General features: G+C 41.3%; 1 protein-coding gene across 1 annotated transcript; it reads left to right on the plus strand.

Moving 5' to 3' along the window:
* Nucleotides 1–292: 292 nt before the first annotated feature.
* PAIP2 (poly(A) binding protein interacting protein 2) lies at nucleotides 293–17166 on the plus strand. The gene is made up of 4 exons (XM_067566809.1): nucleotides 293–445; nucleotides 7046–7205; nucleotides 12905–13084; nucleotides 16076–17166. Exons 2-4 carry the CDS (start codon nucleotides 7068–7070, stop codon nucleotides 16130–16132), a joined length of 375 nt encoding a protein of 124 aa, XP_067422910.1. The 5' UTR covers nucleotides 293–445; nucleotides 7046–7067; the 3' UTR covers nucleotides 16133–17166.
* Nucleotides 17167–17306: the final 140 nt, after the last annotated feature.

The following is a 17306-nucleotide window of genomic DNA, read 5'->3' on the forward strand; positions in this document are numbered from 1 at the left end:
TTGATCTTCAAAATGGAGATATAAATCCCCCGACCTAGACTACAAGGCCCAGCATGCAGCGCGCCACGCTCGAGCCTGTCAGCATCCCAGCTCTGCCCCTGAACTTCAAACGGATGCCGCCGCCGTGGAAAAGACTACGAATCCCGGCATGCAGCGCGCCACCTCTCGCCGAGCTCCCTAGATGCCCCGCCCCAAGACAGCGCGTGGCGTGTCGGGATGTGTAGTCTCACCTCTGGTTCCGGAGCGGAGGAGGTGTGGCTTGTGAGATCACATAGTAGATAGCGGAAGTGATTTCACGTCCGCCCTGGCTGTTGTGTTTGGAAGGGAGAGGGGTGGAGGGAGAAGAACCCGAATAAAGAGTGGGGGGGGCACGAGGCGGCGGTGGCGGAAGAGACCAGCTCGGAGCCCCAGTGCGCACCCTCTGTCATCCTGTTCCCAGCAGCAGGTGGGCCCCTGGGCGGTTCGAGCCAGCCCGACCGGAGGGAGGCGACGGGGACCGTTCCGTGGTCTGTGGGTGAGGGGGGCTCCTCAGGGCCCGGAGCCGAGGCCTAGGCCATCTACTGGCGCCTGTCTCTATTGTTTCAGGGTCTTTTCATCCGGGTACTGGGGGGGGGGAGGGAAGGGAGGTGTGTGGTGTCTCTGGTGGAGCGTGAGGCATGATGGGATAGTAACCCCCCCCTCCCCCCGATCGGCTAGGTGGCCTCATTGTTGGCGAACAAAGCGCGCGCGGTGGGGAGTAGGCGGGGCGTCGGGCGCGCGCGTTGCGTGGGGGGCATACAGGGCGGGCTCGCGCCTGGGGAGGGGGTTCAGCGGGCGGCTCCCTGCCTCCTTCCCGGCAGCGGGTGCCGGGCCGGGCCTTGGCGTGGCTGCTGGCGGCGTCCTGGGCCCTGCGCGCCCTTGGCAGCGCGTCCCTCCCGTTCTCGCAGTGCACCCCTGGGCGGCCTCCACATGGGAGCGCGGCCCCCAGCTGGCACTGAGCAGGCCTGGGCCTTACGTGGGCCCCTTGCGGCGCTGTGCTCAGGATGTGGCGATTCTCAGCAGTGGGGTAGACGGAGGCAATCAGGGGCCTGTGCTTGGCAAACTATGGTGGGAGGGGAGCAGGTCGGCTCCGGTCCAGGTCCTGGGGTGGGGGAAGGGCAGTGGTACTGCGCCCCTCTGCATGGAGAGCTCAGCTGCCAGAGACTCGGCCACGTGCACTTCGGTATCTGGGCCCGTTATCGCTGCTGAAAGGCGCCGCGGGCGTGTGCGGCGTGTTCTGTAACAGCAGCTTCACCCTCGGCCTGTCGCAGGCCCGAGCGTTGCACGGGTTCTGGTGGAGGGCCTGGGTAGGGGCAGTACTGGAAGGAACTGTGTGGCTCGGCAAAGGGAGTATCATACTGTGAAACTGAATCTTCAACGTGCTGGCAGATAGATCTCGAGGAGCTCAGCTCAAATAATAAATAGTTCCAGTCCAGCTGCCATCTGTCCAGTTGAGTGAGGCCATGGAAAGAGCTGAAACTTCTAATTGAGCTAACTGAAACAGAATCCAGCACAAATAGTTGGCACTTCTGTAGGGTTTTTTATGTCTTCAAAATGGTTTAAAAGAATTTAATTAAATATGTGGCGCCTTCCATCTGAGCACTTTAAAGCCTTTTCATAAACATTAATTAAAATTGTCTTCACCCCTCTGAGGAAGATACTATATCCATTTTACAGACCAGTATGAGCCACTACATTAGGCTTGCCCTAAATCACATAGCGTGAGCTTTTTTTTACTCTATTTTAAATTTGTAAGTGGGCAGATCTTTGTACAGTTGGATACAAAAGTCTTTAGGCGTTTTAAAAGGCTGTTAAAATAAGGCATTCTTTACCAGAACGAAACTGACTTGGATAACCAGTTCTGATTCCTGATTTGGAACAAACAGAACACTCTTGGCTTTCAAGACTGTATAACAGTTTTACTGGTTCTTAGTCTTGATTTCAGTTTAGCATTAATAGTGATTTCTATGCTATTTGTCATCATCACACTTACAAAGCTTCCTTTCTCAGTTTATTCATTAGTACTTCCACTTAGGAAAACTGAAGTATTTTAAAAATATTCTTTTGTACATGTTGATATGTTTGCATCCTGCATGGATTTTATCATATAGGTTCCCTATATTATTAATTGGTTTCTTAATCTTGTTTGCTCAGTAATTGGCTCTTTTAAACCTGTTTAGATAATGTGACCAAGAACTTAATCAATGCTTGTTATTGAGCCAGAGAAATAAAATTGCTGTAGTATAAACAAATGTAACACTGCGGTGATTTTTTTATTCTTTTGGCATAGTAACTTAATGTTTAATCAACTGCTACCAATAAGTGTTAAAAGGATGCTGTTGGTCAGTCTCTATAGTACTGTTTAATACTTCAGAAATTTGAAAGGAACTCTGTATCAATTTTTGTAGAGGAACATGGGAATTACTGTACTGAATTACACCTGTGGGCTGTTTAGTCCAGTGGTCAGCCGCAGATGCTTTGGAGGCAGGTTCAAGAATTCCCTCAGTAAGTAGATATAGGTTAATCTACCCCATGAATGATCTCCTCTTAATCTCTTAAAGATCTTTTTTAAGACCTGAAACGTGAGCCTTTATCTGTTCCAAAACTTTTAATTAGCATTATATACTATAGCTCTGAATATTCTTATTTATGAATCTTGCTAAATTCTTGTCCTTATCTACAGTCTAACTATGCATTGTGTGAAAATATATTTTCTTTTAATCAGTCTTAAATATGCAACCTTTTAATTTCAGTGAATGGTCCTTTGCTCTGATTTATGAGAGAGAGAACAGATGCTCCTGAGTCCTCATCTATATACCATTTATTATTTTATATGTGCTAATCATATCCCCTTTGTCTGTTTTCTAAAGTAAATAGTCTCAATCTTTTTAATCTCTTCATGAGTGTTCTTCCATGCCCATAATCATTCTTATTGCTTGTCTCTGAACCATCTCTAATTATGCAATATCTGTTCTGAGATTGAGTGACCAGTACCACCTGCAATATTCCAGATGAAGCTTTATCATTATGGCATAACTTTTCTGTAGTTTCTGGCCTGTTCCATAGGCATCAGTATATTAAACACTAAATCTAATATGGAACATTGAGGATGAAAATTGACTATTATTGCTACTGTTTACTGTGTCAACTCTTTTTGATCCATGATAGTGTTTGTGCCTTTCACTTCTGCTTGATTCCTCTACTAGCCTGTAATGAGGGATTTTTTTCCAAAGGCTTTTTGAGAGCCTAGATTGTGTCAACCAGCCCTCCTTTATCCACTGCTTTACCAAGACAGTCAAAGAACATGTGCAATCACATAGTTTCTGCAGCACTAGAAATACAATCAAAACTATCTTAATTTGTCCGCCCCATTAGTGTGATCAGTTATGAAGATTAACTGATCATGCTTTAGAGAAGTGGAGATACACTGCATGTTGCATTTAATTTGGTGTGCTTTTTTTATTCCATAAGAGTTGCAGAAAATTGAAACACAAAATTATCTTTCTAGGTTAGGCATTGTAACATGGATTCAAGAAATCTGAATTCAGTTGGTCAGTGTGACCTTGGGCAGATTACTTTGTGCCTCAGTTCTTACCTGTAAAAGCTCTTCTCTTCCACATAAGGCTGTGGAGGATAAACCCCTAAATATTTGGGAGGTGCTTAGCTATATGGGGGGACTATAAATGACTAGATATATCTTCCTTCATACTTTCTCTGTATGGGTTTAAATAACACAAGATAAATTATATCTATATACTAATTCCTGGAAAACTAAGTAATTATGCTGGCGTGCAAAAAATCAAATGGAATGTAAATATCAAAGTTCATTCCAAACACAAGGGGGGAAAAGAACTTGCCCTAGAGGGAGAAGGTTGATATAATTTGTAGAAAGACTTAATTTTGTAAACTAAAGGTAAACTGTAAACAGTGAAGAGCAAAATACAGTAAAAGTCTCTCTTAAAAAGTACAAATAGAAACTAGCATATGAATTGTCATGTTGGTTTTAATGCTCTTCAGCTTCTTAAAGTGTTGTCTAATATGACTACAGAAGTTTCCAATAGGACTCCACAAAAATAATCCACTAACTTCTTTATACTGCTAATTGTTAACCAGGCAGTAATCTAATTTCTGATCTCATTTTGTTGTGTTTTCTGTTGAGTTAAACTGAATCTGTTTTTCTTGGATTATAAAATCTAAAATGGAACAAACTGGAGTGATAGGTTAGTAACCTTTCTCCTCATCACTATACAATACGAGGTTGATTTAAAAAAGGCATATAGAAGAGTTTTATTCAATGTCTCGTTTTGATATTTAGACAAAGTGAAACTTTGACGTAGAGCTCTTATAATCCAAGTACCAATTTTATCCAGCAGTCTGTCAGATATATCTATCTGAGGATAGATTCGTGTTTCTGAGACCAAATAGTTACTATGGCTACAGTATCAAGTTGTACATTGGTGGCTTTTAAATCTCTCATCCTGGGATACAGCAAATTATTTATTCAAAATTACTTTGACAGTATCTCTGTATCCCCATCAGGTTTGATAACGGTTGTTTTGTTCACTTTCTGTCTGATCCACTTTTACATAGTCTCAGTAAAGAGATCTGCAAAGTCACAGTCTTGTTTTGAACTAATATCACACACAAATGATTGTGATGTTGTAGTATCAATGACCTCACTACAACATCCAGTAGGAGGAGAAATTGGGCTGTCAAGAAGGAATTCTGTATATGAACACAACTCCCTTTGATTATAGCAAATGGCAAGAGGAACACCATAAAATGCTGGAGGTGATTAGATTCCAAAGTAAACATGGTGTTTTGGAGTCAAGAGTCAAGATTCCCAAGACTAGTAGTAGGTTTAAATGCAGCATAGACCAAAATATTGGTCTTTCAGTTGGGGGCTATAAAGTTCTTTGTTTTCAGTTTTTACTGACCCTTTTTTATACTTAAAAATTCCTGTTTTACAAAAGTTATTCAGTTTTTACTGATTTTTTTTCACCCAGATTTTAGGTTAAAGTACCAATTATAATTATATGTTAAGAAAATCCAATACATCACATTAGGTAGATGTGTGTTAATAAGTTAGACTAAGTGTAAATGTGAGGCTGTCAGAGCAAGGCAATGTAGTGGAAGGTATGCATGCACATGTGTATATGTATGCATTGTTAATGTACAGTTCAGAAATAAACGTAAGCATTAAGCCACTTTTATTTTCAGGTCTCTTACTTTTCATTGTTGCTTTTGGTGCCATTTTCACCCATTTTAATTTTTGTAATAAACTGATAAATTCCAGAGAAATCTTAAACAAAATAGACTGAATAGGTCCGAATAACCATTCTGTTTGCAACTTGGAATAGATTCAGAACTGTGTATATCTGTTTGTTCTTTGTGGCCTGCCAGTCTTGTAAAAGGGTCATGATATTGGCTACTCTTGAACCTACCTACATGTTGTTAAATGGGTAAAGACTAAAATTATGTGGGATTTGTCATAAATCTAGGTTTAAATTACAAATGCCCTTTTATAACAAAATATTTGGATTTTTTCACTAACTACTTAACAGAGTCCTGAACTCAAGAACTGTGCATGTTATCATGATTGCCTAATGCACTGCAGGGCTAATGAAGAATCCTGACCTCAAATCTCCAAAAGAAAAATTGACTCTAGAATTTATACAAATATATTAAAGCTAAGCATACTGATAGTGATTTGGGATCCAAGACAAGCTTGTATTGTCTTTCAGTTAACCTAAATATGTTCTCTTACATGAAATTGCTTAGTCAGTAGGTTTTTTGTTAATGGGACAATTACAGAATTGCACATCAAAGGCTTGGTTTACATTAGGAAAATTAAGATGGCTTAACTACCTCACTCGGGTGTGAAAAATCCACACACCCCTGATTAGTATAGCGTAGACAGCGATAAGTCAATGGAAGAATTTTTCCGTCAACCTACCTACCACCTCGGGGAGATAGATTACCTATGCTGATGGTAGAATGCCTCCCATTGGCGTAGATAGTGTCTACACTGGTGCAGTTGCACCGCTATAGCATTTCAAGTGTAGACCAGCTCTAACTGACTGCAATGAGAGAACCAAAATAAAACACAGTGACTGCAGTCTCTCTGAACTTTCCCAGGGTATCTAAGCAATGAAATAACAATCTGAGTGCGTCCATGTACATGTGGTGTGCTGTAGTTGAGGTTGCAATGATTTCGTGTTACAAGTCTCACTTTTTAGACCACCGCCACACTGCCCCAATCTCCTCAAAAGAAACCAATCTCCTGAAATGTTACTTACCTCATCTGCACTAGTATAGAGAGTCGTTCTGTCGAGCTTAATTCAGAAAAGGGGTTTTAAAGGAATGTTGAAAACTCACTTTTGAAAACTTTCCCAATTGTGTTCATATCGACCAAAAAAAACCCTTGCTTTCAAAATCGTGTGTGTGTATGTTGGCAGGTGCTGTATCTACTCTGCTGTAGTGTAGATGCATACAACAGTGACGGGGGGGGGGGGGGGGGGGTTTCCGTCACTGTAGAAAACCCATTCCCTTGAGAGGCAATAGCTAGATCAAAGGAATAATTCTTCCATTGACCTAGCAGTGTCTATACTGGAGCTTAGGTTGGCTTAACTGACCTGAATTCACTTATCTGAACTTTTCACACCCCTGAGTGATGTAGTGAGGTTGACCTAAGTTTTAGGTATAGACCAGGTCTCTCAGTGTTTTGGTGGGGCTTAGTGAGGGAATTACAAGGAGAACTGTTCTTGAATGTACACAGAGCTGAGTTTACAATGTAAATTGAGCTTCTGTTAGGGCTCTTCCACATTTTGCCATAATGGTGGTTTTGCTTAGCTAGCAGAAGATGTCCGTGGGATAGTAGTCATTTACAAGCTACACAGCCACATGTGATTTTTCTCTTGGTAACTATGGAGTCTATAAATACAGGTCCAGTATTTACTAATGGTTACTGAATGGGATTTATACAGATGCCAAATTTAAGTCTTTGATTATTGCAATTAATTTTCAGACTTAAAATCAAAGGCTCAACCATGAAAGATCCAAGTCGCAGCAGTACTAGCCCAAGCATCAGCAACGAAGATGTGATTATTAATGGTCACTCGCACGAAGACGACAATCCATTCGCTGAGTATATGTGGATGGAAAATGAAGAGGAGTTTAACAGGCAGGTAAGTTGCTTTACAGTTTTCAAAACTTGGGGTGTGCTCCATATGTTTTTCTAGCTCACAGAGCAGACAGCATGGTCTAGTGACTGGAGTACAGACTAGGAGTCTGCAGACCTGGGTTCTAGTCTTGATTCTGCCACTGGGTTGCTGATGTTACTACGTCACAGTCAGTGATTCAGTTTTCCCAACCAGTAAAATAAGTAATTGCCGATCTTTCAATGATTGGATGAAAAACACTGTAGAAATAGTTTTATTTCGTAGCATAGAATTACATGGAAGTATGCTACGTATAAAGCTCTCTTGCACAGTGTCGTTTACAGGGAAGAACTGTGGGAGGGAAGACCTTCCCCTGAGATCCCTTGTGGAGGTGTTAATCTCATTAGGCCAGGTTACTGTGTTTTTAAGATATAACCAGGTGAAAAAAATGCCAAAAGTGCACCATTCTAGTACTTTGGAGTAAATTCCTGGATTTAGAATAGTGCCTTTTACTCTGCACCATAAAATGTCATTCACACTTAGTTGTGTTATAAATTTACAACAATCACCATTTTCTTCTCACTTGCACTGTAAACAATATTTGGCTGTCAAAATAATTAAATACGAGCATCCTGACTCAAGACCAGCATTGGGAATCTGGAGCTGCTGCGTGGGGACAGGTGGTGGGGGGATGGCAGCTGTGCCCGGATCCCCTGGAACAACCCTTCCACCACATCACTTCTTTCCTTTCTCAGTCCATAACCACCCCCCACTCTTCCCTTGCTGCCTGTGGGGGTGTAGCTAGTCCTGTAGTTCAAGTGGTAGCAATCTGTGTTGCAGTGCTGAGGGTACAGGATTTAAACCCTACTGATGGTGCAGTTGTTATAATTGCATATAATAGAAATTGATTATGCCTTTTTCCTTTTGGAGAAACCTAGGAAATGCCATAAAAAAACTATCAAAAGAATGTTATTTAGGTTGCAAAGTTGCACTCAAAAGTTAGGAAACACCAGCATTTAGGTTGCCTGTGCAGTCTAAATTCTGCCCTTTGTGCATATACATTATGATAGCATGTGATCATGTAATTAGACAACTTTTTTCTTGGAGGTGGCCCCTTTGTCTTATTCAATGCACAGGATGGATGATGCTCAGAGAATGAATCAAAGTTGTATAGTGAATGCAGCCATTTGTGGGATCCCTGCCTCCTTTTCTCTAGAAGTTGAAAAATGTTGAGAAAACCAGGCAGAGGACGAGAGGAGGGGAGTATGGTCGTGCAGTTGAGGCAAGTGAATGCCACAGAATTCTGTTCTCTTCTTGGCTTTGCTACAGACTTTCAGTGTGATGCTGAGTGACTTGCTTAAACCAAAATTTCATCAAGTGGCCATTAATTGTGTGTGTTGAGGTGCCCACCTTGAGATACCTGGAGCCTTACTCTTGAAGTACTGAATATTTGCAAATGATATCAGTGGAAGCTGTGTACACCAAGCACTTCTTGTGGTACTGCAGTGTGGTCTGGACAATGAGTGCAGGTGGATTACAGAGGTCTTGTGTTCTAATCCTGGCTTGCCACTGACTCAGGCAAACCTTTTTTCTGAGCTTCCCTCCCTGTAAAATAGAACTGTTACCTCACAGGAAGATGTGGAGATAAACTCATTATGTGGGAGGGATGAAGGTATTGTCTACACTTCAAATGCTACAGCGGCACAGCTGCAGCGCTTCAGTGTAGACACTCATTACAGCAACAGGAGGGGTTCTCCTGTGGCTGTGGTGTTAATCCACATCCCCAAGAGGCAGTAGCTAGGTCGATGGGTCAACAGAAGAATTCTTCCAGTGCTCTCTACACCAGGGATTTTTCACACCCCTGAGCAATGTAGCTGGGTCAACCTGACTTTTCAGTGTAGATCAGCCCTGCTGATCAGCATCCTAGAAACAACTGACGAAATGAATATTTCATTGTTCGCTGCAGGGTCTAAAATGTGAGCTGTAAATAAGGGAGGTCCACACAGTGGATGATGAGGATAAAAAGAAATAATGTTGGGAATCATTAGGAAAGGGGATAGATAAGACAAAAAATATCATATTGCCTCTTTATTAATCCATGGTACGTCTTCATCTTGAATACTGCATGCATGTGATCGCCTCATCTCAAAAAAGATACATTGGAATTGGAGAAGGTACAGAAAAGAGCAGCAAAAATGATTAGGGTTATGGAACAGCTTCCATATTAGGAGAAATTAATAAGATTGGGAATTTTCAGCTTGGCAAAGAGATGACTAAGAGGTGTATAAAATCATGACTGGTATGGAGAAAGTAAATAAGGAAGTGTTATTTACTCTTCTTCGAGTGCTTGCTCATGTCCATTCCATTGTAGGTGTGTGTGCACCCTCGTGTACGGTTATCGGAACTTTTTTCCCTTTAGCAGAACCTGTTGGGCTGGCTCCAGTGCCCCCTGGAACGCTGCGTACATGCCATGGTATATGAGGTGCTGCCGGCCCTACGCCTCCTCAGTTCCTTCTTTCCGCCTGTGATGGTTGCTGGAACAGCCTTGACTTGCAATTGCAAGTGCTCATTCCCTTTTGTTCTGACCCTAATTGTTTGTTTTGTTTAACTTAGTTAGGTAGATTAGGCTTTAAGTGTTTTTAATAGTGTAGTTAGTCAATTTAGGATAGTCCTGGCTGGGATTTTGCCAGGAACCGGGAGGTCACTGGACTTCAAGCCATGTGCCTTCTGCAGGAAGGCCTTTCCGTTGAGCGACCCCTATGATAGTTGCCTAAAGTGCCTGGGGGAAGCTCACCGCAAGGACAAGTGTAAGATTTGTAAGGCTTTCAGGCCTCAGACTCAAAAGGACAGAGATCTGTTTGGAAGCCTTACTAATGGAGGCGGCACTCCGACCGGCCTCCGAACAAACCCTCTCTGCTTCAGTACCGAGTGTGGTATTGGTACAGGGCATTGCCAGAGGATGTTGTGAAGGCCAAAACTATAATGGGGTTCAAAAACGAACTAGATAAGTTCATAGAGGATAGGTCCATCAGTGGCTATTAGCCAAGATGGGCAGTGATTGCTGTTTGCTGGAATCTAGGAATGGCTGATGGGATGGATCACTTGATGATTGCCTGTTCTGTTCATTCCCTCAGAAACACCTTGCATTGGCCACGGTCAGAAGACAGGATACTGGGCTAGATGGACCATTAGTCTGACCCAGTATGGCCGTTATGTTCTTAATAAGCAACTGCCTCCTTCCCTTAGCACTGTGTATTCTGTGTACTGAATGAGGCAGGGGGCCTATGTAACAATGTGTTCATGTGACAGAACTCTGTATCATAATGAATATGAACAAGGAGGCTGAATTAAGGTGGCATGGGCAACCTTAATTCTGGCATTTCCTAACTTTTGGGGGCTTGATTTTGCTATCTAAATAACACCGGTTTAGTGTAGCTTTTTTTGGTATGTAATTCAATTTCCATTCCAGCATTCCTTGCTGTTGACACACTTGCATCATAGCAGTGTCTATTGGAATAAACTGTAAGTGGAGGATTGGTAGGAAGACTTTTGTTCAGAGGAAGCTTGAACATTTTCTAATATTAATCTGTTCTCTGGATCACTTTTGTTCCCTGTGTACGCATGGCAGACATGGGGTGCCAGTCTTCATTTCACTGCTTTTCATTCTCACTGGATCCCGCTTCACAGTTATGCTGCTATCAGCTAGAACTCGCTAGAGAGCTTGTCAGCAATACTTTTGTTCAGGATTATTGGACAGCTATGCAAAATGCTCCTTTTCTCTCAATTCCCCATTGCATAGATAACTGTGCTTCAGAAGATCATGTCTTTGCTGCGTGGCAAACATGCCTAGGATAAGAGTCATGTGAGGTTTTTTTGCTGGATTTACACTGGATGGAAACTTAATCCACAGCGAAGGGAGCAACTGCACTGAGACAGTACACTATAACAGTTTCTGGCAAGAGCTTCAGTAATCTCGTTGGTCAGTTTTGCTATCTGCTTTTTTTAATCAATATGTAATCATCCTACTGAGAGAAACTTGGAAGGGTGTGTCTTCATTGCAGTATTAGTTCAGATTCTTATTCAGGTGTTTCCCCAGCCCCTTTACATTCACTCACTAACTTCTCATCTGAATTCAGTGGTGCTTTCAACCCATGCTAGCTGGTGTGGCTGGGGTTGTGGGTTAGAGCTCAGATTCTGCTTTCATTCTGGCTGGTAACCTGCCCATCTTGTAGTGAGGACACAAGCTAAACTATGCAAGTGCTGATAGCCTTCCTGTGCCTTGCTGCAGTAAGCTGAGTGCTCTGATTCTTTTCCAGTGAGTTGTGGGAGAACTTGTCTGTCCTTCTGGGTATGCAAGAGGAATTGTGAGCTATCAGCATATATTTTAAGCAGTCATGGGATAAGAGGGAAGGTCCTCTCGTAGATCAGTGAATGGTTAAAAGACAGGAAACCACGGGTAGGAATAAATGGCCAGTTTTCAGAATGAGGAGATGTAAATAGTGGTATCCTCCAGGGATCTGTGCTGGGACTAGTACAGTCCAACATGTTCATAAATGATCTGAAAAAGGGGGGTGAACAGTGTGATGCAAAATTTGCAAATAACAAAATTATTCGATAAGGTCAAAGCAGACTGTGAGGAGTTACAAAGGGATCTCACAAAACTGGGTGACTGGGCAACAAAAGGGCAGGTTAAATTCAATATTGATAAGTACAGAGTAATGCACATTGGAAAACCTAATCCCAACTATACATACAAAATGATGGCGCATAAATTAACTGTTATCTCTCAAGAAAGACCTTGGAGTCATTGTGGATACTTCTCTGAAAACATCCCTCAATATGCAGCAGTAGTAAAAAAAAAAGAGCTAAGTGTTATGAACCATTAGGAAAGGAATAGATGATAAAACTGTAAATAGCATAATGCCAGTATATAAATCCATAGTATGCCCACATCTTGAATATTGCATGCAGTTCTGGTCACCCCATCTCAAAAAAGATGTATTAGAATTGAAAAAGGTACAGACAAGGGCAAAAAAATGACTAAGGATGTGGAGCAGCTTTAATATGAGGAGAGATTCAAAAGTCTGGGGCTCTTCAGCTTGGAAAAGACAAGCAGGGATCTGATGGATAAAGGTGGGGAGAAAGTGAATAAGGAAGTGTTAACTCCTTCATATAAACCAGGGACCACCCAGTGAAATTAACAGGCAGCAGGATTAAAACAAAAGGAAGAACTTTTTCACACCGCACAATCAATGTGTGGAACTCGTTGCCAGGGGATGTTGTGAATGCCAAAACTATAATGTGGTTTAAAGAAGAATTAGTGGCTGTTAACCAAGATGGTCAGGGATGCAACACCATGCCCTGGGGGTCCCTAGCCTCTGACTGCCAGAATATGTCAGTGGATGACGGGATGGATCACTTGCTGATTCTGTTCTGCTCATTCCCTCTGAAGCACTTGGCATTGACTACTATTGGAAGACAGGATACTGGGCTAGATGGACCATTGGTCTGACTCAGTATGGCTGTTTTTATGTTCTTACGATATGTTTCCGGAAATCTTTCTTACACACATGGGGGAGTGCAGAACCATTGAGGGCACAGTAACTCAGGCAGGGCTTTGCAGTGTGGCTGCTCACACGCCTGAGTGCGGAGTTAACTCTGCAGTGAAGATCTGCTGTAGAGACACTGTACCCATCAGAACACTTTTTTCACCTTTCTAACTTTAGATTGAAGAGGAGTTGTGGGAAGAAGAATTTATTGAGCGTTGTTTCCAGGAAATGCTGGAAGAGGAGGAAGAACATGAGTGGTTTATTCCAGCTCGAGACCTCCCACAAACAATGGATCAAATCCAGGACCAGTTTAATGACCTCGTTATCAGTGACAGCTCATCACTGGAGGATCTGGTGGTATGTTTCCTCTCAGCTTGTTTTTATTTAACTTTGTATTTGAAATAAAAACAAAAAACCTCATCTTCCAAAAGACTCTACATGCCTTAACAGGTCATTAAAATGGCTAATAAAAACAACCACCAGCAACAGTCAATTATCAGTAATGTAAAGACTCTCCGGCTAAGATCCCATACATAACCCAGAAGTCTCTTTAGCCTGATATGTAGGTAGCCCCCTGCTTGCTTCCAGTGGTGCTCTGTCTCCCTCTAGTAGCTAGACCATAGAGATTGAGGAACCTGCTACAGCCTTGGCTAAGAGATGTGTCTCTTAGCCTAGTGTTTCTCAACGACCAGTCCGTGGACAAGTATGGGTCCCTGAGATCCCCCTGACCCAATTTAGGAAGATAACAGAAAACAGCAAGATAGTCCCTGGTATCAAAAAGATTGAGAAACACTGTTTTAGCTCATGCAGTAGAAGCTCATGCATTTAGCTCCAGAGGTCCCAGGTTTGATCCCCACTGCTGATGCCCCTGTGTGGATTGGGTCTTCTCTGCCTATGGCAGGGCCCCTGAAAAACAGTAAGTCTGTGATTGATTTGGGTTGACTTTGGAATATCATAACACCGACAAACCATGCTCATCGGTGGGCAGGATTGAACCTGGGGGCCCTGAAGCTTAGTGTACGAGCCTCTACTGTATGAGCTCAGAGCTGTGGTTCTTAACCAAGGCTTTTGCAGACTCATCAATCTCTAGCTGGGCCAGGTGTCACTAGAGGGGGACAGCACCACACCAAGATAGCATGGGTTACATATTTCTTCTAGCTGAGGAAACATGCCCTGAGCTTCAGACACTTCCCAGTTTATATCCTGGACCAGCCTCCATTTGTAACACTGACCCACATAGGGGCATCAGCAGCGGGGGTCAAACCTGGGACATCTGGAGCTAAATTAGCTTCTACTGCACGAACTAAAAGACAGTCTCTTAGCCAAGGCTGTAGCAGTCATCCATCTCTGGAGGGCTTAGCCACCACTAGAGGGGGACAGAGCACTGCTCTGAGCAAGCAGGGGGTTGCATGTAAATGTGGGAGAAAATATTAAACTATTGGATACAATACTGTTATCACACCAAAAATGGTATGAAATGTGATAATGGCTTAAGTTCTGTGGGATTGTCCATAGAATTGTATGGGTGTTTTGCATAATCCATGCCACAAATACAAGTGGTGTGAGGGTGTGAACGCTACTTGGCAGAAATCACTCTGCACTAAATGAAAGGCAAAAGGTCAAAGATTTTTGCTGTGGTGTGCAAACCAGCAGCAGTGACCACAGTGGCTTAATTCAGCAGCTCTTCACACACAGTCTGATACATTATCACAGAATCTGGCATGTTGGAAGTAGAGCTTTAGGACTGAAATAATACAGCTCAGCTAGCTTGAGATATATTTATGGGTAATTTCTTGCAAAATGTTCTAAACTTCGACTGTAGCTAGTTTCATTAGTTATTGATTTGTCAGCCCAAAACTTTAAAATCGGTGATGATCTGAATGATTATCTCTGCCAGGAAACCTAAACCTTTTGCAAAAATCTAGTATAAATCTTGCTAACTCCTTTACAAGTACTTGGAAGTATTTTAATGTCTAGCTTCCTAGAATAGGAACTGTTCTTAAATGTACAATGTTGAAGGGAACTAAAAGTACCCAAACACGTTTCAGCCAGAGCCTGTTAACCCAAAACAATTAATTTCGCAAAAGCAACTAATATCAAATGTTGTTATAACTGACATTTGCAGAAGCAAGGGGAGTACATGGCAGTGCTGAGACATACCAGTTGACACTTATTACAGTTGCCTAATGTCCCTGATATCCAGTATACACCCTCTAGCAGCTGCCCTGGATGCAATAGTATTGACCCATGATAGAAGAACACAGGGTACGTTCAATAATGTTGGATTTCACTCAAAATCTGACATAGATATACTTGATTCTAGCCTGACACCAATGCTAGTGATCAACTACACACTAAACTATATTGTTGAAATGTTCTTGTGCACTTGAAATTTCTTGTTAAAGATTCTGATACTTCACAATAAGCCTTGGGGAAAAAAATAAAGTTAATTGTATGTCATTTCTAGGCTAATATATCTTTCAGTCCAGTGCCTCAAAATAGCAAAACATACAACTGGTCTAAAAATATAAAGTGGTAACAAAGATGCTGGTGCCATAACTAATTTAATGTTTAAATCAATTAAGAGTTTAAATAAAATTCATGCTTTTAGCTATCCCCATTTCTGTTCTCTTCCTTTATTGTTAGGAAATAGATGAAAATTGTTTATTTTAAAATGAAGTTTCTTTTGGTGCTGCTTATTGCTCATGTGGAAGTTATCTCCTGAGTTTTGATCTATGGAAATGTTACAGGGTAGCTACTTACGAAATAAGCAGGCATATATACTCCAAGTATGGGTCAAAGTTTGACACGCTAACATTATATTTAGACATAACTCTTCTTTGAAGGAAAAACCAGAGTCAATGGCTTACCTATTTAAATGTAACTTCTAAAGCCAAGTCTTTGTTTGCATAACTGAATGTGTCTACAAACAAATGTACGAGGCTTAAAACCATATGACATTTGTCCAGGGTTGATTTGACTAAATTAAAGCTCTGTTGGTGCTTTGGGTGTTTACAGGCTTTAATTTACAGCTTTTTAGGGAAGGGACTTTCTCCTTACTTGTATAGTGCCTAACAGAATGGGCCCTGATTTGATTGAGGCCTCTAGGTGCTGCTGTTGTAAAGAAAGAGACATTAATAGTGGATTAATAGCCCTGCAGTGATGAGCAAGTGAAGTGTTCTAAACCTCTTTGTATTGGATCTAGTGTGTTCAAGAACTTACGTTAAATTGTCTGTTACCTTAAACTTGTAAACTATGGCTATGAACAATACCTTTTTTGGTCAGGAAAAGTGAGATAAAAGTAATAAATATCATGATTTGGTAAACTAGAAATCTCTTTCTCTCCAGGTCAAGAGTAATCTGAATCCAAACGCAAAGGAGTTTGTTCCTGGGGTGAAGTACTAAATATCTGAGTAGACTGGGCCCTCTCTTGGTGGATGTAGCACAATTTCCACACTGTGAAGCCAGTATTAGAAGATTTAATTGTAAAAGCTCTCTTCTCGTCACTGTGTTACACTTATGCATTGCCAAAGTTTTGTTAGTCTTGCATGCTTAATAAAAGTGCTGAGACTGTTATTAAGTAAAAAGCTGTCAAAAGTTTAATAAAAACATAATTGGACTCTGGCTTTCTGTGAAGGAGACAGTGAGGTAAGAAGCACCAGTCAAGTTGAGACAAAGTACCAAATTTATGAAAACCTCTTGCAGACTCTGTCTTTTTAACAGGATTTGGGATTTGACTAGGGATGGTCTGTTACTAAAACATGTCAAATGGTGTTAATTTGCACCTGATAATGCCTTAACTTAAAAATAAAAGCAAGGTTATCTGATCATTATGCAAATTAGCTAACTTTCCATTTCAATTTCAGTATTGTTACTAATGTTAATTTTTTCCCTTATCAAGACAAACTTTACTTCATGCCCTTCTTTTTGAGAAGTGTAAATGAACTATCATACCAGACTTTTACAGACCTGTACAGAGTCCTAGATCTCAGCTACTGAACTAACAAGCAGTTGGAAGAAATTTTCTGTATTTACAGTATATCATCATGTTAGAAATGTTTATTTCACTTCCTAATTGCATTTAAGGAGATGTGAGTTTCATCACAATTTCTTCCAAGAACTTGGATACATAGCACACTGTCTATGTAACTTCTAGCATACAACCTTAATATAGCTGGATTTAACCAAGAAAATTTTAGCGTTAGTGATTTGAGTGGTGCTTTTCCCTTGCTTTGTTTAATCATCACTACACAATAGTCTACAGCACAACAACTTTTTTCTTTTAATAAAGCTAGAACAGTTTTGGCTTCTTAAACTTCATATTTGGGTAGGTTAAGCTGCCATACGTGTTCAGTGTGAATAGTGTTTAAGTTGAAAATATTGTAAAAAAATTATATTTTTTCAAAAATATTTAAAAAAATAAATAATAGTAGAATTGATTTGGTGATTGTCTCTTGAATATGCACCCTACTCTGCCAAATGTGAGTGTCTATGTGAGAAAATGTGATAATTACCCGAGCAAGGATAGTGCTTAAGGTTTTAATGAGTGGTATTCTTTGTAACAAGCTAGTCCAAAATG

This window comes from Emydura macquarii, unplaced genomic scaffold (assembly GCF_026122565.2).
Source record: "Emydura macquarii macquarii isolate MOO-44397 ecotype Brisbane River unplaced genomic scaffold, CSIRO-AGI_Emac_v2 contig_2768, whole genome shotgun sequence".
In the NCBI taxonomy this organism is placed as follows: domain Eukaryota; kingdom Metazoa; phylum Chordata; order Testudines; family Chelidae; genus Emydura; species Emydura macquarii.